At 40.4% G+C, this 26026-nt stretch overlaps 1 protein-coding gene across 3 annotated transcripts in view; it reads left to right on the forward strand.

Moving 5' to 3' along the window:
- Nucleotides 1–838: 838 nt before the first annotated feature.
- SASH1 (SAM and SH3 domain containing 1) overlaps nt 839–26026 on the forward strand; it is a 528498-nt gene continuing 503310 nt past the window's right edge. For all 3 annotated transcript variants that reach the window (XM_038132236.1, XM_038132242.1, XM_038132238.1), the window contains exon 1: nt 839–2432. In XM_038132236.1, the coding sequence (XP_037988164.1) occupies nt 1980–2432 (453 nt within the window). In that variant the 5' untranslated portion in view covers nt 839–1979. The remainder of the gene's footprint in view (nt 2433–26026) is intronic.

Genomic DNA, 26026 nt, shown 5'->3' on the forward strand with positions numbered 1-26026 from the left:
CCCCCGCCAAATTACAGAATTGGAGGAGGGTGTCCCTCCTCCGGCACCCCTGTGCTGCGGGAGGCTGCTGGGTGCCCCACCGCCTGTCCCCAGCTCCCCCCAGCCGGCATGAGAAGGGATCTTCACAGGAAAACAAGTTTCAAGCAGTTTAAAATGAAAGTGGCAGGTGGTCCTCGCCTCAGGCACTGGGGTCTGGTGAGGGGAGCCGGGGGCGGCGGCCGGGCCGGGCCGGCGGCGCTTCCCGCGGCGGCCCGGAGGGGGCGCTGCGAGCCCGGCGTTGGTGGGCAGCGCGCGGCGCCTCAGCGGCCCCGGGCGGCCCCGGCGGCGCGGGGGGAGCGGGGCCGGCGCCTCCCGCCTGCCCGCGCCGCTTCCCGGGGCAGCGCCGCTTGCCGGGACAGCTCCGCTCTGCGCCCCTCCGACCCACGAAGGGTCCTCCTTCCACAGCGAAGGGCTCGCTGCCCTCGCGGGGCAGACGGCACCGCCGTCGGTCCGGCTGTCCCAAGGGCGCTGGGGGGCAGCTCCCCGGGCCGTGCCCCCCTCGGCGTTCCCTTGCCGCGGGGAAAACGGGGACAGGCAAGCCCGGCGGAGAGCCCGCGGAGCGGTGGCAGCCCCGAACCGCTGCCCTGCCAGGCTGCTTCGCCCCCCGGGCCGGCTGCACGCCGCCTCCCCGCGCCCCCGGCGGGTCGGTCTGGGCAGGCGAGCGGCCGGCGGCAGAGACCGCGGGCTGACGGCAGGGAAAGTTGGAAAGGCCTGGGGGAGAGCCGGGGCAGGGGGCTGGCAGAGGGGTGGCGGGCGAGGAGGAGGAGCGGGGAGAAGCCGCACCGGGAGGAGCCGGAGGAGATCTGCGGGCGGCGCATCAGGCGCCTCCGGGGTAGAGGAGAGGGAGGACCCGGGCGGGGAGCACCGCTCCGGGTACCGGTGGCCGGGAAGGGAGAGCTCCGGCGGCATCCGGGGAAGGCGGGGCAGCGCCCGTGACCTGCCGCAGATCGGCTCATCCGCCGCCGCCGGAGGATGCACGAAGCGCCCGCCGCCCGCACGGCCCCGCCGCCGCCGCCTCCTCCCCAGGGCGGCTGCGGACAGCGGCGGAAGCGCCAGCAGAGATAGGGGAACGCGGGGAAAGTTGTGCGGGCCGGGCGTAGGGCTGCGTGCCCCGCTGGGGCAGGAGGGCACCGCCGGCATCAGCGCGGAGAAAGTGTGGCTGGAAAGCAGTTTGAGGTCTCGCTGCCAGCGAAGCGCATTTAACCAGCATTAAGGGGATGAAGGGAAACTGGGAAAGTAACTCGGAAAAGTGAGTGGGATTTTTTTTTTCCCTTCCCTCTGTTTTGCTTCTAATCCGAAAAGAGCCGTTTAAAAGGAAAGCAAAAGCCGCCGTGTGCGCCCGCTGCTGGGAGAGGCACGGGAGAGGAGCGCACTGCACACCGGCACCCCTGCCCACGCTGGGCGAGGGTGCGGGATCCTGCGCTCGGCTCTCCCCCGACACCATCGTGTACCAAAGCAGCTACTTATAGTAAACAGATTCATCATGCGACAGAGCGCAGGAAGGTGAGATAGAAGCAGAAACAGAAACTAACGCAGAAAGGAAGAAAGGAAAAAAAAAAAGACAGCGACTGCGAATTACTTCCAGAGAAAGTGGGTGGATGTTGTGCAGCAGCGACCTGGGATTTTAGGGCATGCACCCTTATATTTTGCTTCTCTCCAGTCCGAGACTCCCTTCTCTGATGTCAGAAAGCGGCTGTACTCGGTACAAGAGGAGGAATAAGCAGGAGGGGTTCGGTCAGCAGTGCTTGCGGTGCCCTACTGATCTGCTTTAAGGATTTTTTTATTTTTTTCTTTTCCTGGTGGATGTTTTCTTGACCTTGATTTTGAGACCTCTTACTTGCATCGCAGTTTTTGTGGCTTCATGTCCTTTGGCGAAAAGTGGAAAGGGGGAGGCTGGCTTCAGTGCTGAAAGTTGCAATCGTTATTATTTTGGAGCCAGCATGTGCACCAACATAGTCTACGAGTGGCTGAAGACCCTGCAGCTCCCCCAGTACGCGGAGTCCTTCGTCGATAATGGCTACGACGACCTGGAGGTCTGCAAGCAGATCGGCGACCCGGACCTGGATGCCATCGGCGTGGCCGTGCCCCACCACCGCCGCCGAATCCACGAAGCCGTGCGGCGGCTGAAGGAGGCGGACGAGAGGGCGGCGGGGCTCTACTTCACCCTGGAGCCGCCGCCGCCCCCCGCCCCCGCCGGGCGCTGCCCCCGCCGGGCGGGGGGGCCGGAGGAGCCGCGGCGGGGGGCGGCCCCCAGGGCCCGGCCCGGCGGGCGGCGGGGGGCGGCCGGTGGCGGGGGGCTGGTCGCGTACCCCAGGCTGAAGCTGAAGATCATGATTCGGGACAAGCTCATCCGCGACGGCATCAACCTGAGTAAGCCGCCCTACTCCAACAAGGTAAGAAGGTCCCCGCCGGCCGCGACCCCAGGAGGAGCCCTGGCTGCCGGGTGGGGAGGAGTAGCGGGGCGGCTGCGCTGGAGATGGGGGGTCCAGCAGGGCCTGGTCCCGCCTCTGCCATGAACCGGTGCTAAGTTTCTCCAGTTGTGCCAGTGGCGTTTTGGAGGGGAATATGGTAGGGATTGAGCTCTTCACAAGGTATGAAGAGTAGTGGGGACAACAGAGGTCAGACCCACCAGCCCTTTTTGGCACTGGTGGTGTGGCATGGTGCTGTGTTTTGGTTTTGCCTCCCTTTTTTTTTTTTTCATTAACCGTTTCTTTTAGTCTGGTTTAGTTTGAGGTGGGAAAGTGGAAACTGACAGGATGGTCTTAATTGTTTGGGTGTTTCTTTGTCTTTTCTGTGAAACTTTTCCATTGTGTTCAGGAGGGATGGCTTCTCTCATCTTTTGCTAGTGGTCCTGTTTTCGTCTGTTTCTGTTGGTGAAATAGATCCAGAAATAAGTGGTCATCTGGCTGGAGGAAGAACTCCAGCAGCTGAATCCAACTGTTGCCTGGATTTATTTGCTGGAATATGGTAGCGACTGGTGAATGTCAAACTATCGATCAGGTTCCAGCACAGGTCAGTCAGTCTCCAGTCTGCTGAAAGACCAGAAAAGGGTACATCTCAGTAGAGTCCGTTCCAGGCTGATGAAGCCTCAATGTTTACCTAATTCTTATCTTTTGAAAGTATTGTAATTTAAGATTCATCAGTTTTGGAAGTTTGAAATTGTTTTGTCTGAAATTTTTGGTAGGATTCCTGCTGAAAATGTAATATGCAGAATAAGTAAAACAATAGAATAAAATTAATAATACCATGGAGAAGAAAATTATTTGTGAAAGAAACTAAGGTATTATAATGCCTGGGGGTTTAAGAGTTCATGGTGAAGTGCTTCAGAGCAGTTTGATGACCCAGGTTGCCTATATTTTCTTCAATGATTTGAAGTCTCATTTTTCAGAAAGACTGAGCAGTTGATGTTGACCTTCAACTTGTGGGTACTTTTTCTCTCTGAAATGCTTATGAATATATGGAAGCAAGGTGATGGGGAGGGCTGCAAGTCTGGGTTTACTGAAATCTAAGGAATTAAAATTGAGAATGTATTATCTGCTGTCACAGGCATGGCTGTGAGGATAATGGATGAAATTCAACTTGGATAACATTGTGAAGGTACAGATAATAAAACCGCAAATTTCAGTATTCCAGTTTTTTAATATCTCAGTGACAGAGGCCCATAGTCACTTCTCAAGCACAGCACAGTTGTCTGGTTTGGGATATTTATTTGTTCCCTTTTCCTAAGATTCTGGCTGAGGACGTGGTAAGAGACATTATGTCAAATTTAACACTCATGAACATATAGTCTAAGTACAGCATCTTCAAAAAGTTACTGTGTCATTTTGCAGAGATTTTTTTCCCCCCACAGTAACACATCATTAGATTGACATTACCATTACATGTTTGATATAAAAGAAATTCCATGGAAGTTATGCCTTGTCAGTGTAGCTGCACCACATTACCACCTGCACAGCTATGTTTCACTTCTTCCATTTGACTTTGTGTTTGTTCTTAGTTACCAGTTCAGTCTTTCCAAGGTGGATCATCTGCCTTCTCTCTGTGGTGTTTTAAAGTTGGGTAGAAGTGGCATTTTGGGACAAAGTTTAGTGGCAGACTTGGCAGTGCAGGGTAGCGGATGGACTCAGTGGTCTTAAAGGTCTTTTCCAACTTAAGTGACTCTATGATACTCTTCCACGGGAATTGTAAAATTTATAAGATGCCAGCATATGACATCAAGGCAGTTCAAATCCTTGGCATTGATTTCTTCTTTAGCTCACTTTATTTTAATTTGATGAGTCTGCTAATAATGTGGATTAACTGTCAGGACAAGCTTGACTTACATAGAAAGCATCACTCAGCTTTAATTTCTTAAAATCTAAATGTAATATGTTGAAATAAAAAGAGGAACAAAGTTTACTTTCCTAGTTTTTTTCAGGCTGTGGTGTCAATGTGTTTATTTTGGATAATAAATGCACATAACATCAATTTTTACAGTAACAGGAAAAACTTTTCTCTGTGTGAATCACTTCACATTGTAGCATGTTGTAAGAAAGCATAAAGCTGGCAAGATTTGAGTGTGTGTTGCTCAACATGCATTATTCTGAATGCCACCCACTGTAGCAATCTATCTCCAAAATGTCTTAAAGTAAATAGCAGAAGATCACGTCACTGTACATTATTCATTGGATGTTGTTTCGAGCAAGAAAGATGAAATACTGTATTTTTGCATTTGGGAAAGAGACATATTATAGCAGCGTCTCTTAAAAAAACCCAACAAAACCAAACTTTAGAAAATTGTGGGTATAATTTAAGCGTTAAAGTTTTCTATAGAACATAATATATGTATATGCATATGTGGAATATACAGGCTTCTGCATGTCAAAAGAAATTGAATGTATTTTCTTATTTTCTGCAGCACACAAGATTGAAGAATCAACTCGAAGTTTATGTCATGGTTTTTTGTATACATGTACCGCTTATCCTTGTCATGTGGACATTCTGGAGTGAGGCACTAGACCACTGACCTATTCAATAACTGTTTGCATTTCTGGTTATGCTGAGCTGCATACTTGTCTTCCACTTCCATGGCTTACATGGAGAATGACATATTTTCTTCTCAATATCTATGCATAGAACTTAGTGTCTATGAAAGGAGGAGCATGCTGGTATGTATATGTGTGTACATGTACATATGTATGTGCATTTCACTTGTTTCCTGAGGAGTACTTCTTGGACTCAGTTGAGAAGTTCTCAAGCAAGATTTGGTGTTTTATTTTAAAACATCCCTGAGAACTGGAAGAGTTGCTCCTCTGGCTTCTTCAGAGTCTTTTGCTAGCTGGCTGAGCTGTAAACATGTCAAAAGATCAAAAATTAATTCTGTATGTGGCTATGGAGATGTTAAAAGCATCCTTTTGCTGTCTTTCCTTTTTGCTGTAGTTTCAGATGAAAGGTGGAACAACAGAGTAGGCAGAATAGAAATCTATTGCTATGGTAAATTTTAGTTTATCTTAGTTTGATTTCAGTCAGCAGAAATGGCTAACAGCTACTTTGCAGAGCTTAATATAAATCCCTTAAAAGACGTGCAGACTTGGAATTGAAGCCATGTGTGTGGGTGACTTCAGACACAGAGAATTATCATAAGCCATCTTGATTATTTCCATGGAGAATTTGAATGAGGCCTCACCTCCTTATATTTATGTGTATTTCAGGTAAACCAAGGAACATAACTGTAACTGAGGAGAACTCTAAAGGAGTCAGATTTTCTTCCATGTTGGTAATGCTCCATAGTACTCAAAGCTTTATGCTTTAGTTTTTTCACCAAGCTTTCTATTGCTGGCTGGTAGCCTTAGGAGTTTCCCATGTCTAAGAAGCTTCTTGTGGAGGTTATGGGATTTAATGCCCTTCAAACAAGAGCCCATGGCCAAGTGAAACATCTTGTCATCTTGAAACATCTAGCTGCTCAAAAAAAATTATCTTTGATATTTATAATTCTGTCATTAATTAGGAAGTGATTTGTGCACAATGTAGAAAGACTCTTAACAGTCTTTTGCCCCTAGAAGTTTTGGGAAATGAATTGACGGCAGAAGGAAACCAAAATGAGCAGACCCCCTGCATTACAGTGAAGATGAATGTAAGAAAACACAGCACTGATTTGAACCAGTGGGATCTGAGAAATATAGCCATCAACTTTGTACAAAAACGCTTTTCTCTTTGGAGCCTTTTGGAAAGGCTTGTTCCAAAATGGATAATGTCCATGCTGGGTTTGAGAAGGAGTAAAGTCACTAAATGTCAATATGGGAGAGAGAGCAGAGGAGCATTCAATTTTGTCAATAAAAAGACAAGTAGGGTACCTTGTTGTGGAACATGCTAAGAGAAATTTAATACTCTATTTGTCTTGAATATAGATTAAGTGACATTTGATAGTTTACTGTAATTTCATTATTATTTCTAATTGAAATAAATGGCCTACCTATTTCTTGAAGAACTTTGTTCAATTTTTCATCTGCATAGAATTGCAAGTACATTAAAAACATACATGCATTAAATCTCCCACACCAATTAAGATCATTTGCTTAGCCTCAGTAAAGTTATAGTCATGGAGATTTCAATATTTATTAGAGAAAATAAAACTGTAGTGTGACATGTGTACATGTACGTGACCTCATTGTCACTCACTGTGCTCTTCATGATTATCAGCATGCTTAGAAAAAAAACACTAAAATTCAGATGCATGAGATCATAATCTCAAGAGTTCAAGCAGATGTAGAAATGTAAAATGTCAGACCCAAGTATCTGCTTAAACACCCAAACACATTCTTTTTAAGTTATGTGCTGATAATATAGCACAGATTTGTGGTTTGATTAAGTCTTTGTTTAATCCTTGCCACAACAAAATGAGGAATATTTCACAAAAGTTAAATTTTAAGAGGTAAAGAAGCCAGCAATTCTGCTTTGAAATACACTGGTTCAAGCTGGGGCTGGATAATGTAATCAGTACTTAGATATCTACAGAAGTGAATTCAGCAAATTAAAAATATTGTGCTTTGAAGAAATGGCAACACTCACCTGTACTGGAATTAAACATGAACCTTTTTCTAAAGACCTGGCTGCTTTAGAATAACTGCATCAACTCTGATTAGCAGAGCGTTCTCAAATATGCCTTGGGGAAAGCTGCCTATTGACAGAAGTACTAGTGCATTAAGTAGTAACAATATTTTCATGGCAATAAATTAGCAGAGCTACAGGCAATGTTCAGGAAGTGAAAAGGTATTTTATATAAGATACCACAGAATTTGCCTTTGACTTCACAACTCTGTTTTCTTTTAAAGAAAACATAGCACCTCGTATATTTGGCAGCTGTTTCAAAGTCCTAGTTTATTAAACTCACAAAAAACAAACTGGAAAAGATCTTCCAACCAGTCCATTAAAGCAAAATGTTGCAGAATATGAACGATACAGTACTGTATTGTATTTGCATTTGAATTGTTCCTGAATATTTTAAAGTGTATTCAATCTCCTCTGGAAATGTTGAATGCAAATCTTCATGGATTTCATTATTTTTCAGTTAAGAGGGAAGGAACATCTCATTAGGGCACATTACAGGTGGCGTCCTGAGAGAGGATAATATCAACTCTGCAGCTTTCTTGCCCCCTTTCTACAATTGTGTTAAGTGTAATTTCTGAGCTCTGATCGAGGTGTGGGCTGGCAGAGAAGCTGTGTGGGACTGAGCAGCTGCCCTACAAGGGCAATCCTTCCTACATCTTCCACAAGGCTCTAAATTTGAAGGAAAAGCTAAACTTAAAGATTCCTGGCAAAAGAAAAATGCCTAGCCTCTGGTAGGTCCTTGAGGGCTTTTTCCTTCCCCCAAAGGACTTGATTCAGTCAGAGCTCTGTAGTGCAAAGCTGGACTGATTTTTCCCACCTAATGTGGGGTTTTGTGTAAATACTGCACCTAAAGAGGGACACCACCAGTGATGTGACAGAAGTCTGTCTACCAGTTTCACTTCCACACAATGATAACCTATATTGTTTTACGTAAGTTAGGTATCATAAGTCTTTCTGAAATGTAAATGCATTTTAAGGAAAATATTTTTGTTGATAACCCTACCCCCATAGCTTCTGCCTCTGCCATGTGTAGGATGATCAAGCCCATACACAGCTACACGTGTGGAATACAAAAAACCCCAAGATAATTTCTCACCAAAGAAGTAAGGAGCCATGTTTCTAGTTTTGCATATGACCAATATTAATATCTCACATATTCCATAATATGGGCAGCTGTATCCCTGATTTCTGACATGGAATTGAATAATTTGTTTAAAGTCATGACAGATTTTAGGCAGATGAGGCACTGGGACCCACTGCTGCAGTGTCTTTGTCTATTGCCTTAGGATTAAGGATAAACTTCCTTACTGTGAGCACCAGAAAAGTGATCAAGGAATAACTGGTGGCCTGGCTGCATGGCAATCAGTTATGCTTGTTAATTCTCCATGTTAGTTATACCCTGTGTGCATATGTCATTCTGGAGGGTCCCTATCCACTAAGGTGTATAGATCCAAACATAACCTGAAGCATGCTAACAGCCATTACGGAGTTTTTGATAAGTGCAGCAGAGAGGTTTGAATTGACAGGATTGCTATTATTGTTGATTAGGAAAAAATTTATTATATCACTTACAGGAACTTGCTTACTGGTTTGAGACTCTTCTACAGCAGAAGAGGATGGAATGTGTTAATACTAGAATGTAGGTTCAATGTTTGAATTTCTTGCTTTGTCAGTTTGAATGAGCCCCTCTGCTTGGTGTTTGACAAAGCTATCTGTTCAATCTCTTTGTCTAGGCTAATATGACATCTCATATTGATGTGCTTATCTTGACAAATGTGGTGGCTTGTGCACCCTGCAGGAATCGTCTTTTATTAAAAGAGCATAGCATGGCTATGTTTAGCACTGCCACGTTATTTTGGGAATGGCTGTGCAGCAGGAAGGGGAGATTTGGGTGAACCTTCCATGACACTGGCAGTCTGCAAGCCAAGCCGGCCCAAAGCTGTCTCCAGTGACTCATCCAGCCTCTTCAGTTTGTTACTTGCAGATAATAAAAAAACTTTTCTTACGATTTTGCAAAACAAAAAGAAGTGGCGTGTCACGTGAAACACAAGTAGAAGGGCCTTCAAACAGTATCTCATCTTCATTCTCACAAACTCAGCAGGATGGGAATGACAGTGATTCATGCCTCTCATGGGAGCCCGGTTCTTCCAGTTGGTCTCATTCCCAGTGAAGTCAGTGGGGGTTTTGCCAGGGATGCATTCATTTGATGCTGCTTTTTGAGTGAGGCGTTCAAATTTAAATCAGCTAACAAGCATACCCCTACAGGCTCTAATTGTGGTAGTGGACAAGAACAGGATTACATGAGTTTAGAATGGTAAATACAACCGTAGCATGAAAAAAAACCAAAAAAACCACCAGAACTTTTCAGATCTTCAAGTATCACCATTAACAGCTCAAACAGTAGTGAGGCAGACTTTTGAACATAGATCTTACAGATCTGGCTAGAATAAATGTTTGTTTGGTAAATATTCTCCAAAATCTCCACTAATGTGTATTGGTTGGAGCTACCATAGTTGTTTACAGCTGTCCTCTCAGTAACTTAAAATCAGGGAGAAATAGCAATAATATATGGCAAATAAACCTTATAGGCAGGTACAAATGTATGCCTTCTACATATTTGGGTTTTTCCCCAGAATAATTGCATTGGTTTTGAGGGAACACACCATGATGCAGGCATGTGGTGCTATCACTGCATATGATGTCGGTCTTTTGGGGAAATTAAGTCTGGTTCTAATGTCTGTGCCTCAAAAAATACATGGTAAACTAGGGCTGGTTAAGAAAAGAGCTGAAAGTCTGGGAAAAAAAAAATAACTTGCCTTTCAGTCAGGGCCTAAGGAAAGCTTGTATTGTTTTTTTTCCCAGAGTTAGTTTAAGTGGCCACTTGGCCATGCTTTCACATGCACAGAAGGAAATATTTTTATTAGGAGAAAAAGGCATTGAGAACTTCAGTGGCTGAGTTCTGTAACTAGGCTATTCATGCTGTGAGGAAGGCCAAAAGCCAGTATAAACCAAAAACATAGTATGTATATTCCACAGAGGAAATATCAAAACAACCTCTAGACAAAACTAGGAGTGTGTGCCATTTTTGCATCGGTGCCCTTAGTTTGGAAATAGAGAAGTTTGCTGGAAGTGGTACCTCTGCCTTTGGGCTCCACATTTCCCAGCCCTTCCCAGAGCCTTCTGTGTACCCCAGAGCTATCCATTCCCTGACTTCTCCTAAATTATCTCCCCAAAGTGTGCCTCAAGATACACTATCTTCTTCACTAAAAACAATCTTTTTCCCACCCAAGAATATACATCTTTTGCCTTTGGTCTTCCTAACATTTTTTTCTCCTGATCTGCATTCTGTGTGAGTTTCATTCCATCTCCCTCTCCTGCTGCCCAGTGTCTCAGGCTGCTATTTGGATCCTTCTCTCTCCTCCCGTTTGTTCTAATGGGAATAGAAACTTTCTCTCCCACTCAGGAGAGCAGGGCAATCACTTCCCTGCCCATTGTGCTCAGTGTCCCCAGCTGCCCTCCCCCTGACTTACACAGGTGGCTGAACCCAGATTGTTCTTATAAAATGAAAGCTCTAAACTTTGATGTTAAAAATTTCAGTCTTAAAACTGCCACAAGCAGCAGTCATCCAAAATCCCTCCAGCCCCAGTTTTGTGGCAGAAAGAAGGAATTGATCTAGGAAAAGGAGAATGTACATTTTGAACTGCTGTATGGGACTGATTTGGTCTTTTTGAAGCAGGACTCAATGTACTCTTAAAAACATAAGTTGTAACCTCAATACAAAATGCCTTTAATGCAAAAATTTGGAAAGGCTTTTCTTTTTTTTTTTTTTTCATAATTTTCTAGTTCAAATAGTATGATCATAATAATTGCTTCTAATTGCGGCATCTCTGAATTCTTATCCCATTGTTTTTTGTTTGCCAAAATGTTTTTTTGAGATTTTATTTAAACCTTTTCTACTTATAACTGCTTGTGTTGCACTGCCTTAAGAATTTTTATACAAATGCATCTCTGACCTCTTGTTTACCTCGTAGTTAAGGTTCCCCCCTAAATATCCAGTAATTAGTTTAGCAGAGGTTTTTCTGCAGTTAGAGAATGAAAAGTACCAGAATAAAGAATCATCAAGGCTATCATAGGTCTTCATGTGCTAGTTCCTAAGATAAAAATTTCAACCTAAATATAAGGGTAAATGGTTATTTCAGCATCTGAGTCTGTATTCTTTCTCACGTCATATCAAATGTCAGAAGGGGATCTCATTTTAAAACACTAACTTGTAGAAACTAATAGTGGAAATTGAAATTGCTAACCAAGAAGATTTGTTCCTTTTAAAGTATTAACACTTAAAAGAGGAGAGAACACCAAATAAGGAAAGGGGACTAAAAGAAGAGTTATTTTGATTTAACCTGCGGTTTTCATGTGAAGAAAACTTATTGGACTTTCCTGTGATAACTTCTAAATAAGATTTTGTCAAGAGGGAGTTTCAGAGAGAGCATTTTCACATGCACTTATTATTTGCACAGTGTTAAAAATAATGCTCTGTAGTTTGTGGAGTAGGATGGAGCAAGAGGAAGTTTGACAAGAATACCACTAGCTGGTTTCTGTCCAGCTCTAAAAATTACACACAGTAGGGACATACTTCATAGAGCCAATGATTAGAAGTGATAAAATGTGTATGTGTCATTGCCAGTAAAGTCAAAACCAAACCCCCTAGTCGCTCATTTTATATCTCTTCAAGAAGTAATATTTGTGTCCCTAGCAAAATCTAAGGCAAAATTCTTCAATATTTCTCAGGCTTGTGGTCTAAAAACTCCTAGTTTGAAGCAATGTTGAAAAATTCTCTTTTCAGTAGTGTTTTGGGTCCTAATGCAATAGTTCCTCAGGAATTTTTTTTTCTCTTTGATAGAAAGGCATGCATGTGCTATCAAGTGAAAGGAAGGGAGCTTATTTGCTATCAGGCTGTGATGGGAATCAGCTGAGCCAGGCTGGCTCCTAAGTGCTCCCAGGCTGGTGGCCTCGGTGCTCATTTACCTCTATAAATATGAGTAGCACTACCTAACCTTGAGTTGTGTGGGGGCATTTTTTCAAGGGAGTTTTGCCTGTAATGGTGCTTGTCGTAGGTAAGTTTTATGCGTGTCATTGAAAGCAGAGATTATCATAATAAGAGGTGGTCTGACTCTCTTGTGGAGCTTGTCTTATGTTCATAGTGTAGCAAGTATATACTGGTTTGGGTGGTGTGCTTTTTATAAAACATTGTATCACTTATGAAATTGGGTGGCTTTCCATGAGTCTTCAGTAGAGGGTATTAATTCACCTCTATGAGGAGTTGTGAAGGGTTGAGGTATTTCCCTAAGGAATTGTTTCATTGTAGAGCTGGAAACACACTTGAATGAAAATTTATATTCTTAACTTATGTATATTAAAAAGAACTGCTTATGCAACCACTGGATTCATTAAGTCAATTCCTATGGTGTCTATCAGGAAATAAGCTGTTGCTGTATATCCTTCCTCTATATGTGTGTCATGTGTTTGGAAGAAGCACGATTTTGTCTAGGTTTTTATAGAACTTGTTTTATAGACCTCTCAGTGGCTGAAATTGATGTAATAGCTAATATTATTGATCTCATTTTGGAAAATAAGGCAGAAATTCCTTTGTGCTGAGTATATTTTTTCCTACAGGGACAAGGAAATGAGTATCATCTCCTCAGTAATAAATAGCAGCTTTGTACTTACAATGAATATGAATTAAATTCAAGGTGAAGGTAGTGAAGGAAATTCAAGAGCTTATTTTTCTTTTGTTCTCCTTGTAGCTCTTGTCCTGTTTGCAATGGAAAAGTGTCTTTCTCCAAGTTGAATTTGCCATACAACTAGACAAGAACACTGTGATACTTTTACTTAGCATATTCTAACTTTTAAGTCTTCCTTTTTTGTTGTTTTTCCCGATAGTTTGTGCAGTATATGCATAATATATGCTTCATGTACTTGATAGTTTTTTTGTTTTGTAGATGTCTAATTGAAAGTTTGTGTGTGTTATTTCTAGCCAAGTGCTGGCTTTGGTTTTCCTTCAAATCAATAATGGTAGCTAAATTCTGCTCTAAATTTTTAGAGTTGGCATCTCAAAAATGACTTTCAGAATGACTCAGTTATTATCACTAGCACCTTGCTACTTTATACAGCCCCTCACAGAAATTATGTCCTCTTTGGTAGGTTTTTTTTTTCTGCTGCCCTTTTTTTTTTTTTCCCTCCTTCTATTTTTGATCTTTCTTCCTTTATTTTAGTATGTGTTTATCCTGCTAAGTATTCCACTTACCAAAAAACCCTAATTTTCTCTTGACTCTTTCAGATAGGTACTTGATTAGTAATTATCGACTAGTGGTTGTGTTTATCTCATGGACAATAATAAGCCAACAGAGAAATATTTATGGCTTTAATATAACATGGGTTTAGGGGCGTGTATGAATATTTAAAAGCATTACAAAAACCCCTAAAACTAAAACCTGGACAGACTACAGAATTGAATTTTTGTTGTGCTGTACTTTCTTGTGGTCTGCTCATTAGCTGCTTGAAGGTGAGACCTACAGAATATGTAATTGTATGATGCTGGGTAAATAGCTCTTAGATAGAAGAGGAAATTTCTGCCATTTAAGTGTTATCAGTTATCTTTTCTATAGTAGGGTTTTCAAATTCAAAGCATATTTACACTAGAGTCTGTCAGGTTTGTAGGCTGTGGCCATTACTCCCATCATGTGAGTTAGTGGAAATTTTGCTAGTGATTTTGTTGGGAATGAACTGAGGGTTTTGCCAAGGAGCTACAACTCTGCTTTCGAAGTACTAAGTAAAAAATGTAACAATTATGGTTTCTAGCTGAAATCTTGCCTAGATTTAAATGGTTTTTAAAACATCTTTTTATTAGCTGCTATTTTCATGAGCTGGTAAAGTCCCTTCTCCTTGGAATGAGCTGTTGAGATTGTGGGTGCTCCTCCCCCCACACTTAATGTTGTCAGCCAAATGCTGTTAAATAAGTCTGTACCTCTCTTTTTTTTTTTTCCTGCTTGTTTGCGTCTTTCTCTTTCTTTCTTGTTGTCACCCAATCCTCCCCTCCCGCCATGCCCACCCACCCCTTTACTTTTCCAGTTTAAAGGCTCTTAAGTTGTAGCCTGTCAAAGAGTCTGGTGAAATTCTGGGTTATTTTCCATTTTTCCCCTGGAAGTCAGGGAATAGAAAATGTAGTCAGTAAGAATGAGATTTTTTTTGGTACATCAAAAATATTGAGACGTCAAGAAGTGGAATAAATTGATAATTGTGTTAAAATTATCTACTGATGCTATATATCTCTTTCAAAAGGATTTTTAACTTATTTAAGAGGAATAATCCGATATTTTAATTACTGGTGCCTTACTAGACTTAAACTTCCTGGGATGAACAAAACTTGGAAATGCAGTATGAGCTATAGTAAAGAAACTGCAAGAAAGCCAGACTGAGGAAAGAAGGGGTTTTGCACTGTGGGTTTGTATCATGCTGTTCTGGAGCTGTATGCCCCAAGGACAAGATCACTCCGATGTTGGTGAAGTGGTGGGGTTTGTTTGGAGATGGGTAGATTGGTTTGTTTTTGTGTCTGGTCAATCCTAAAGGTGGAAATTTTACCGACATAGTTACTAGTTTCCTGTTCTTTTTTAATTTAAAGTCATGTTTTCAGGGGAATTGTTGGCTGTTTACCCATGTGCTCCCTTGCTTTTTCTTCAGAATCTGCAGTTTCTGCTCTCTTTTCTGATAAATACACGCATTTTTTAGACCTGTGAGCCCATTGCTTGTGCTTATGTAGACCATCAGCCTGGAAAAAAAAAAGGCCTGAAAGGGTGGGCTAATAACACCCTAAGGATGTTTTCTTTCTATATCCCCAGAACTATGTATAAAGAATATTTAAACCCTGGCTTTCCAAATACTGTCAGCATCTTTTAAATACAAGAAAAAATTGGAAAAGAAAAGCATATTTTTTTCAGAGGTTCATGTTTAAATCACAGCTCTGGATGCTGTTTAGACAGCTTGCAGCTGAAGAATGTTTCTCGCAGTTTTATATAAGCTTCTTTTTTCCCCTGTACAAATAAGTGGTAGTGCTGCATGGAAATGTGTATTTCTAAGTAACAGAAAGAGAAGTGAAAATGGTTCAGCTGTTTTCCATGTGTTCCTTTTCAATGTATCTAAGATTTGACCTAGTGGATGTTGCCTGAATTGTAAAAAAAAATCTGTTTATGTGACATCAGATGTACATAGGGAGTTAAATGTCCTTCTGCTGTTCAGCTAATTGGTAGCACTAATGCTTGTAAGTTTTTGTGACTGAAATACTTGTCCAATACCTTTGAGTAGAGGTGACATAGTGATAAGTTTGTCACTTAATTGTAAGCTGGATTTTGAAACTGGTGACTGACAAGCAATTGTATAACTTTTCAAAGGTCACATTACTGGTGATCTTAATCTTGGCTGTTAATTATTTGACAACACTAAGCTGTCTTTGCTGTTATATTTTTTTCCCTGAATCTTCCATGCAACAGTTTTAGATTGTTAATTCTTGCCGTGTCTGCCATGGTCATGGAGAATAAAGGTTTTTGTCTTTTCTTCTGGTGACAAGCTTTAGCTGCCCAAGGATATTACTAAGTTCAACCTAAAGGTGTCTGCTTAACTAATAAAGATGGTTCATTAATTCCTCTTTTAGGTTCTACTTGCTAGGTCAGTTCTTGTTCTTTGAAGTTGATCCTCTCCCTGGTTGGACTGAAGGGCTCTGGACGTTCATCCCATTGGGGCCTTGCTGGTGTTGGGCATAGAACTCTTTGCAGTTGACAATTTGGCTTGTTTGCCCCCATATGGCTGTTATCCTTTTCTAATGTTGTGAGAGTGTGGATACATGCCACAAGGCCCTACCTTGGGTAGCCGAGCCAGATGTTTATTTTACATCATTGGTATATGCAATGCTTAGTGGTCAGTTGTGCTTTCTTGCTGTTGTCCCTGATGAATGACATTCCTGTGTTTACAAGGCTCTCCCTCCAGTGTAAGCCATTTGGAAGTCTTAAACCTGTTGTTTTGTAAATTAATGCTCTATCCAGTTGAATGTGGCCTACTGATATAAAAAATTGTTTCTCTACCCAAATTAGTACTAAAACCAGTGATTATTGCTGAAATGAGGATAGCCCCCTGCAACACTTGTCTTGATCTCTAAGATTTTGTTTGTAAAAATACATTTTCCCTATATTTTGTACTCATTTGATATTTTGATTTCTACTGTGATTCTCTTGTTTACTAATCCAAATGTCTAGTGAAACAACATCAGAAAATGTAATGAAGTTAAGATTTTTGGCATCCACTTATTTCCTTTTTTTGTGGCAATTTGTTGTCTGGTATACCAAGAAGTTAGGTTGAGTTTACATAATCAATTCTAGACAAGTCTAGGTTGACTGTTAAACATCCTGTCACTTTTTGATTAATGAAACAGAAGCATTTTTATGTGGGAGGATTAATAAGTATTCTCTGTACAACATAAAAATCTTGTTCCAGCAATACAAATTTGTTTCAACCTTCTGTTATCTTCCTTTACCTGAAAAGTCACTGCTCTTGGTCACTTATATCACTGGTTTTGGGCAAGGTGGTGGCATGTTTTCTTGCTGTGCAGCAGCCCATCTCCTTGCATGCAGTCTCAATTTCCCCCCTTGCTGTGATCATAAACCCAGCCTTCTAGGTGAACGCAGCTGTTAACCCCTACATGGATGACAGTGTCTGTCCGACAGAGCCACCTGTGTGTCCTCTGTGTTTCAGCTCCTGCTGGTTTTCTGGTGGGTAGAGGGAGCTTAGGGTAACTTTGTTCTCTACTTTAAACACTTTGTGCATGAGCAGGATTGGCCTGTAGGTGCTACAGGAATGTGTGTGTGCAAAAGCAGAGTCTGCAAAGGATTTATCCGCAGTATCATGAAACGTTGCACAGTAATTTAACCAGGGAAAGGGATGTGCTGCTGAAAGGAATTGAGTTCATGGAGAAGCCCTGGACAGTTCAAATGCACAAGCAAGAGAAAAGAAAGCTAAAAATGTCACTCTTGTGTTTCCTCAAGCCTTAGCAGTGGAAGGGATAAATGAGAAAAATCCCCATGTTTGCATCTCTGGAGTGCTGTGTATCTTAGTCCCTACTTGTATAATCAGCAGGTCTTGTGTCTAATGCAGTGGGAGCCCATGCAGTGTCTTTGGATGTTGTCTACATTATCATCCTAATAGACTGAATATGTTTTGATTCTCAAATGCTGATCTTAATGAGGACAAGCTGCAGCATACTGGAGATTTTTTTGTGCTTAATTGCTGAACCACACATTCATCTACTTACATGAACTTTGGTGTTTTCAACAGTTTATTTTTAAATAGGAAACATTCTTAGATAATACTGATGTTACCCACTTTCACCACACATTTCCTGAAAACAAACAGTTCAATATATTGCTTTTAGGGGAAACATTTTGCAGTTGCTCCTAGCCTGGAGCTTTGGGAAGGTTAGGAAATCATAGGAAATCACTTAATGAAAGTTATAAATCTGTGTAAAGGGGCTTTTAGATTAATGAATACTTTTTCAACCATGACTGTGGATCACTGTTATAGAATAGAACGTATCATCTGATTGTGTGGAAATTACTGTGTTGAAGTTGGGGGATGTAGGGGTGGGTGGGGAGGGAAGGGAAAGAAAGGGTGAGGAGAAGAAAGGAAAAGGAAAGGCCAAGTGTAGTTTTTACCGTGTTCTCTTCAAATTCTATCTCTGGAGGTTCTTCAGGAAGGGTCTGCAATTTGTCTCTTAGTGTTTTCTTTGCAGTGTCTTTAATTGAGAAAAAACCTCACCAGAATAAAAAGTAATTTTTATTGCACACTAAAATACACTTCAGTGACCAGTTGAAGCAGACAGTGACATCAGTATGTAGGTGTGGAGGAATCTTTCTGACTTAGCAACTGCTTTATTCCTATCAGTCATCCTAAGAGAAGCTCTGCAAGATCCTCAAAAGTGCTTTTTCAGTTTTTTGAAATAGAAGCTGTCTACTAATTTTCAGCCTACATTTTTGTGGATTTGGTTTTCATATTTTAAAAAATATGAATGACTTTTTAAAGTAGCTTATTGTGTAACAATAGAACAACCCAGACATAGTGCCCTGTGCAAATTCTCCAACATAGGTGTATTTCCTTGCATGAAGAGATTATTTGCAACAACAGTCCCTATTTGAGGGATAGCTCAGACTCACAGCACGGTAAGAGCAGGTGTGTCTCTTCAATGCATTTGTTCTGGTAGCTGAAACAAGGAAAGCTCTCCTGGTCTCTCCTTCTTCAAATAGCCACAACCACAAATATTCTAATATCCCTTTCTGCTAACCCCATTTAAGTTTGAAGGTGGGTTTGTTTCAGAATTTTTAATCTGGTAATGTCTAGCTAGCATACACTTTCATATCTCTAGAAACTTTGAAGTCTTTTCCTGTTATGAGTTATTTTTCCTAATTTCCTTTCCACCTCTCCTAAAAAACCATACATTTCTAGAAGCCAATTTTCTTTTTTTACTGAGGAAATGCGTTCGATTGCTCAAGTAATGTATAGGCATTTTCTTTTTTGTTTCCTGGATTGTCTTGTTTTGTTTTCTCTTTTTAAAATTATATACCGTGTTTTACTACTTTGTGGAATATTCTTGGACACTGCTGTAGATGGTAAGTTATCCCAGGTGTTAAAAGTTGTGTGTTGAAGTTTTTAATTACAGATCCAAACTGTGTGTATACCACTGCTGACCTTTTCAGTTTTTGCCTCTAGCACTTAGAACAGATTTTTTTTTTTTAATCGGTGAGTTTAGTAGCCACATGTATTACATAAACAAGCAGGGGTGCCAAATCTGATCCTTGACATCCTAAATTTTTTATTTACATATCTCAAAGCAACTGTGACTATCCCTGCCCCTACTGCTTTCTTAGATAAAGTAAATGTTTGTAAAGTCAGTTTTGCAGGGCTGCAATTCTTGGCAACAAAATAATTTTGAACACTGGTAAGGGAATTTATGGATTTCAATTACAGTTTGTAGTATATCATAATTCTAGTTTTATACCCTGTGCAGTTCAGTGTTTTGGATTTTTAATGGGTATAGAGCAGTAATCATAAAAGTGATTCAAAATGCACCCAGTAATTACAGAGATTTGCTGTTGCTTTTGCATTAAAATGATTATGATTTACAATCAACAAAATTGCAGTCTGTGGTTTTACTTCAGATACTCACGCTATTACACTGCTTATTAGTTATGGACAGTGATTTTGAGCTTAAGAGCTACACATTAGAAAGCTGTAAAATTAGTTATTCTTTAATAGATGATAACAGTAAATTTAAAAGAAAAGACTTTATATTAGTTATAATCTTGTATATTAAAGAATACACGTGTAGCCCTTTGTATCTCCTTTTGTTGCTGGAAATTAACTACAGCTGAAATTACTTAGATGGACTGCAATAGCCAGAGTCACATACATATGCATGTGGGTTTTTTCCTCTTTGTTTCTATTATGGTCTAAGAATTTAAGGTTAGCTGCCAGCTTCCTTTCTGTTTGGCATGTAAAGTAAGTCCTGTTCTTCACCTCTTCCCATCATTCCCCAAATGCATATCTAGGTATATACGAGTTATTGGAAAGGTAGCTAATATACTGAAGTTCTGAGTACTTAAAATCATACAAAAAGAAGGAAGATCTATTTTACTTGCAAATTACTTTAGAATGCCTTTTGAATAGAATAAGTATATAGAGGAGTTTTGCTCACATTTCTTCTTTCTGTCCATTTTCTCAGTTTTCTGTATATTTTTTTTGTACCTTCATGCATCAAAACTCAAGAACAGACAACTACCCTTAAGTAGTATTATTTGAATGGACCCTACAAGAAAAATGGAGAGACTATTTACAAGAGCGTGTAGTGAGTGGTTAAAGGGGGAATGGCTTCAAACTGAAAGGGTGTAGGTTCAAGATGAGATACTAGGAATAAATTCTTTACTGTGAGGGTGGTGAGGTGCTGTGAATCCTTGCCCAGAGAGGTAGATCCCTAATCCCAGAAGTGTTCCAGGCAGGTTAGGTGGAGATCTCTGAGCAACCTGGATTAGGAGAAACTTGGAAAGGTGCCCATGTCAGTGGGGTTGGAACAAGATGGTCTTTAAGATCCTTTGCTACCTAGACTATTCTGTGATTCTGAGTTGGGCTTTGGGAACTCTGAGTTAAAGTTGTTTTAAAAATAACATGTTTCTTGAGAACATTCTTGAGCATTAGCATAGAGAGCACTTTTCTGTTCTTATTAAACTTGGATTTTAACTAAGATAAGATAGTGATCAGGGACATTAGCAGTCAAGTCACGATGTAAAATGTACTGCTATAGTTACTGATTATATACCTGTTAGTTAGGAATACTGAAAAAACCCTCAGAACTAAAGAGGTTTCTGAAAATTTGAATGACTGTTTGTTTCTATGCACTCTCATGCAGGGCCTTTATTATTTTTGACCAATAGTGTTACAAGAATGATTGTAGTATGTTATTGTAGCTTGTGTTTTATGTGGAATTCTATGTAAGGTTTCAGTCACTGTGTTGAACTAATACTTGTATTAATACCACTGATTTAAGAATCTTCTTAAGAATGGTCTTTAGAAATTTTACATATTAAGATTCTTCATCAGAAAGTGGGTTTTGAAGTGCAACAGAGATCCTGTAGTGGTTGCTTTGGATTTTGCACACTCTGCAGGTTCTCTCCAGCCTGGCACCTTGTTTAGTGGTTATGATAGTGTGAGACAGGGTGCATTGGGAATTGAAAATAGCAAGATTTTATCTTTATTCTTTTCTTAAGGACTTAAGTACTTGTAAAATTAAGCAGGAGAGATGCCAACCAAAATTGAATCTGAAAAAAGTTTTTCACCATAGTCTATTTTGTTTAGAGATTGCTGGATATTTCTTTTGTTGAAATTAAGCATCTGAGGTGTTAAATTTATATTCTGCCATTTTGAATGAACTTTTGATTTCTAATGAGACTTGACCCAGGCGCCCTGCAGAATCTCTCTGATCTGTAAAGCCTCATCTGTTTATTTCTGCTTCTCAGCTTCTTCACTGGGGGATCTGTGAATCCTCTGAGCTGGTACCCATCCCCAGTTTCTGCAGCTGATCTCTGATATATTTGTGAAGCCCAGATGGGTGTCTAGGGTGTAGCCAAAACTCCAATGTTTGAAGCCCAGAAGTGTTCAAGATGAGGAGGAGTTTTCCTAGGAGCCATTTATCCTGTAACCTCATACTCATAGCTGCCCAGCAAGATTGCATTCTTGCATGACTAGAGATGCCTTTTGCCAAATTAGATTTTAACTACTGTTCTTTCACTGCATTAGTTGTAGTCTGTATTAGAATAAGACCCTTATTTTATAAGCAATTTAAACAAACAAACAAAGCCCCAAGCCTTTTTATTAGGCAGTTAATTTTAAATTTCTACTACCTTCATCTTGTCTGAGCACAGACACACACATGAAGCTCCTCTTTGTGCCCTTTGGGAAGTGTTGGCTTTGATTTGGATAGATTTTGTGATCTAAGTCCATGGTCATGTGAAGATAGGTAGCAAATGGAGATGGAGTAGAGGCAGAGATGAAGACATAAGTGATGAGGGAATTCACAAATGCCTCTTTACAGTCAGAGTTTGACTCTGCCTCATTATACTGCGTGACCCTCTGTCCTCTGTGCCATAGATTCATGTTTTGTGGGCAGGATTATTTTAGCCAAGTATTAACTGGGAGGGGTAGTGAGTGATGGATGAGTAGCCAAGCACCCTTACAGAGTCCTTTGCTCAAACAAGCTTTTCTGCCATTTGTCAAGAGAACTCAAGCTTTCCTGTTTCATAATAGCTCTGAATTTGTGGAAATAAAACTGTTGGGCAGTTTATTTTTGGATGATTAGTACAGTAGATTGTCTTGGAGGGGTTAATACTTGCTGCTAGTAATTCAGTGGTTTCTCTGTTTAGATTCTCTTTTCCATGTAATACAGGAAGGACAGAAAAACTAAGACCTTAAGTTTCCAATAAGTCTGTAAAGCACGAACATCTGCTGGAGTCATGAACTGTGTATTGACTGTGTTTGGTAACAGGGCAAAGGCAGCTGATCATGATCATCCTTCTCTTAATTACTTTGTCAAATGTCACTACACTTCCATGTAGGGAAAAGAGGCATTTCCTTAATGAAAAGGAAATAAGATAAACAGCAAGCAAAAATGGGATAGACTGCTAGTATGCATGCTGCAGCTCTTACTTTTAGTTAATCATAATTGTTAATTGTCATGTCAAATTCTTTCTTGCAAAGATCTCTGTACCTTTTTTTCCTACCAAAATATAGAGTCTCTAGTTCTAGTTTTACAGGCTGTTGGCCTTTTACCCTGCTAGTTACCCTAAGTGAATGTAGGTCAGAGTTTAAATTTGTCTGTTTGTTTTGACAATTATTTTCTTGAGCCTTATGCTTATCCACCAAATATTCATATTATTTTTTAATAGGGTCTTAGTATTTTATGCAGCAGGATGAGAAGGAGGTGTACTTTGCAAATATGAGTGTCCATTTTACATTTTAGTAAGCCAGATGAATCTATCACTTGAAGCTCAGCCTAGCAATAGAAATTACATTTGAGCCCTTTGGACCTTCATGGGGCAGTAGTAATCTGTAGCTAATCTTTGTTAGCAAAATCAAAAACTATGTTAATGCATATTTAACCCTGAAATACTTTTACATATTCAATCTCTTTTGGAGTAGAATATAATGTAAAAAGTGTATTATATCCTGCTAATTCTATATTGATGGTTTAGATTGTAAAGCTTGAATAAGGTATTTGTGATCTAAAAAGGCAAGACAGACCCATGTTTTTTTTACAATCATGACCTCTGCTTGCTCAAAGGCAAAGTGAGTTTGTTTCAGGTTAAAGCTAACTAGATGATAGCAGCATTAGCACAGTTCGGACTTGGGTCTTGACTCTGAAATTCTGCTGGGAATTTTCTGGACAGCAAGGCACATATGTTAGGTAGATGTACAAGTTAGACTTTCACTGTGCTGGAGCTGAGCTTAGTCTTTCTGATTTTTTAAGTAATGTTGAGTCCCCTGAGCCTTTCTCTCTGTGGGAGTATGACAGCAACAGTTTCCTGTGCAAAACAACCCACTACAGCTGTTTTCTAATACTTACTATAAAAGTGTCTGTTTGCCTTAAGTCATGCTGAATTATGTTAGCCTTTTAAAATGAATTATTCTGGAACCAACTGCATTTACATACATTAGCTGAAGCTGCCTAATTAGCTTAATTAATTAGCATAATTAGCTAAGTCTTCATTGTTCTGTAGAGTTAGACTGCTGGGTAAGCCTTTGGGCTCAAAAGTAGTGTTTGAAGTACCTGGACTAAACTAGGGTAAACAGGGATGAACTGACTACTTCTAAGATTAATCTTGGAAGTAGTAAAAGATTATATGGAAATTACTGATGGTACAGGTGGGTTAAGGCTGTATGTATAAAGGAGATCTTTGAGTCTGCTAGGATGTAGAGTTGTCTCATATGAATACTTAAATTTATATGAACAGCTTTCCTTGTGGAGAATACAAAGCATGAGTTTGAAGTGTGTTGCCATGCCTGCATGTGAGATTGGAGTGTAACTTGATGAGATTGTTTAATGAAACTTGTCAACAAAAGGTCCAGTCACTTCTATCTTCTTTTCATATTATCAGTTCCATAAAGGTTACATGGGAAGCTTTCAGGTGCCTGCAAATGGCAGTCAGGACACTGGAGATTGCCAGCAGTGAAAGCTGCCACATTCATTTCTGTTTTCAATGTCTGGTCAGTGCCAGTTGGCTGATGGTAGAGCAGCATCTTGTCTCTGATGTCTGAGAGCAGCATACCTGCACTGTTGGAGTGCTTGTGCCTGAAGCCGTCCTGAGCTTGCAGGCGCTTTCATAGCACACCCATGTGCAGTACAGGTAGACAGTGTGCTTCCGTCACCGTACACAAGTTTGTGCTGATTTTCTCAGGCTGTCTGAGGGACTGGTGCTTGCTTCTAGGTCAGGTTGCTTCTGTAAGGATGTCGATGTATTCTGTCTGTGTGCCTGTATGGCAACAGTGTATGGAGTTGGGATTTTTGCTTGACTGCTCACAAAATGAGGGGCAGGATTTGCTGCCAATGTCACAGAACTTTAGCGGAGTCAGGGCAGAGTTGAAGTTGGTATGTTTTGTCTTGTGTGTTTTTTTTCATACCAAAACAGTAGTAGCAGATGAACAATATTGAGTAAAAGAAATAGAGATTTATGTTGTAGATACTGTAAATTTTGAGGCATGATGTGTGGTAAATCATATGGTTACAAAATAGATTTATGGAGTCTAGGAAAACTGAGCCATTTCATTATTTGCTTTGGGATAATTGTTTTGGATATAATAACACAACTGCATCATGGACATTCCTTCTTCTGCTTCTTATTGAATTAGAATTTTCATTTCTTTGTCCTAGAATGACTTTTGTGTAAATAGGCTTTTATATTCGTGTTTTGTAATGTTGTGATTAAGTGAGAGAGAGAGGACAGCTCATACCATTTTTTTCCTTACTGGTTCCCCTCTTGATACACTGCAAATGATCTGTTTGAACATTTTTGAGACTTTATTATATGTTTCACAGCACGCAGTACCAAAGCATGCAATGCCCTACATTAGCAACCGAAATATTGAGGCTTATATGGTGAAGATGGGAAGGGAGATAAGGCATAGTTTTATGCTTTGCATTACTTATGACTTCTAAAATATTATTAAATTAGGGAAATTGAGCAATAAAGAGAACACATGAAATGCAGCAGCTGGCACAGACTTACATAATTCTAAGTGTGATTGAGATCATAGTAATTGTCTTCATTATTAATGCCTTGTTTATTGATTCCTACAGCAATAGTGCTATCACCTGTCTGTGTAGCAGACACTTTATTTCAGTGATTGACCTAAATATTGTAAAAGGTGCACATTTAGGGGCTCAGTTGGATCCAGACACTTGTGACTGATCAGTCTTGGATCTAAGCTAAGCTTCAGTACTGAATATATTCGTTCTAAATTGTGCCCATTTTAAATAAATGGGAATATTGTTTTACTGTGTGAGCATTTCCTTCACCAGCACCACTTGTTTCAGAAAACACTGTAGATTAATGATGAGTGTATAGTAGGGGCCATATGGATGGGAGAAGTAGTGTTGAAAGCCAGAATAATTTATTACAATCAGCTTGTGTCTGGAACAGGTGAGGTAAATCATTAGTTGCCAAGGACATCTCATGAGTGTGAATAGAAGCAATACATTAACTGAGGAAAAGGCTGGTCAGAACTCTATTATTCTCTTGTTCCAAGTATAAAGGAGGATAGTAGTACAAACAGGACACTGCCTTACAAGGACTAGAGAAGATGTTTGGGGGTTTGTTGTTGTGTAAAATGTCTATTTCAGTGAGTGGCTACATTTTATTTATTTTGCTAGTTGTTGCTGATGGGTAAATGAGCTCTTTTGAGTTTGCATCTTGTTCTTTTTGCAGGGGTTTTTGATTCTTACTATAATCTCATAACTTCATCATCTTCTGGCTTCCCTTTCTAAATTTTAAAACCAGCTGTTATACTTAGTTGGTTGGTAAAGCTGGTTCCATTTTTTATGATAATGTTTTAGGGAAGCTGTATTTTTATTAAGTACGTGAGGGGTTTTTTTTTGATGTTTTGGTTTTTCACAAAAAAACAGCAGCAGTCATAGTTTTTGAACAAGAGCGTAAATGGTCAACGTAGAATAGACTATTATTTTGAAGTACAGACTTGTTTAAATAAAATTGTGTTGTGTTTTAGGGCTTGTTTTGTCTCTACCCCCTAAGGAAATGGTAAT

Source organism: Motacilla alba, chromosome 3 (assembly GCF_015832195.1).
Source record: "Motacilla alba alba isolate MOTALB_02 chromosome 3, Motacilla_alba_V1.0_pri, whole genome shotgun sequence".
Classification (NCBI taxonomy): domain Eukaryota; kingdom Metazoa; phylum Chordata; class Aves; order Passeriformes; family Motacillidae; genus Motacilla; species Motacilla alba.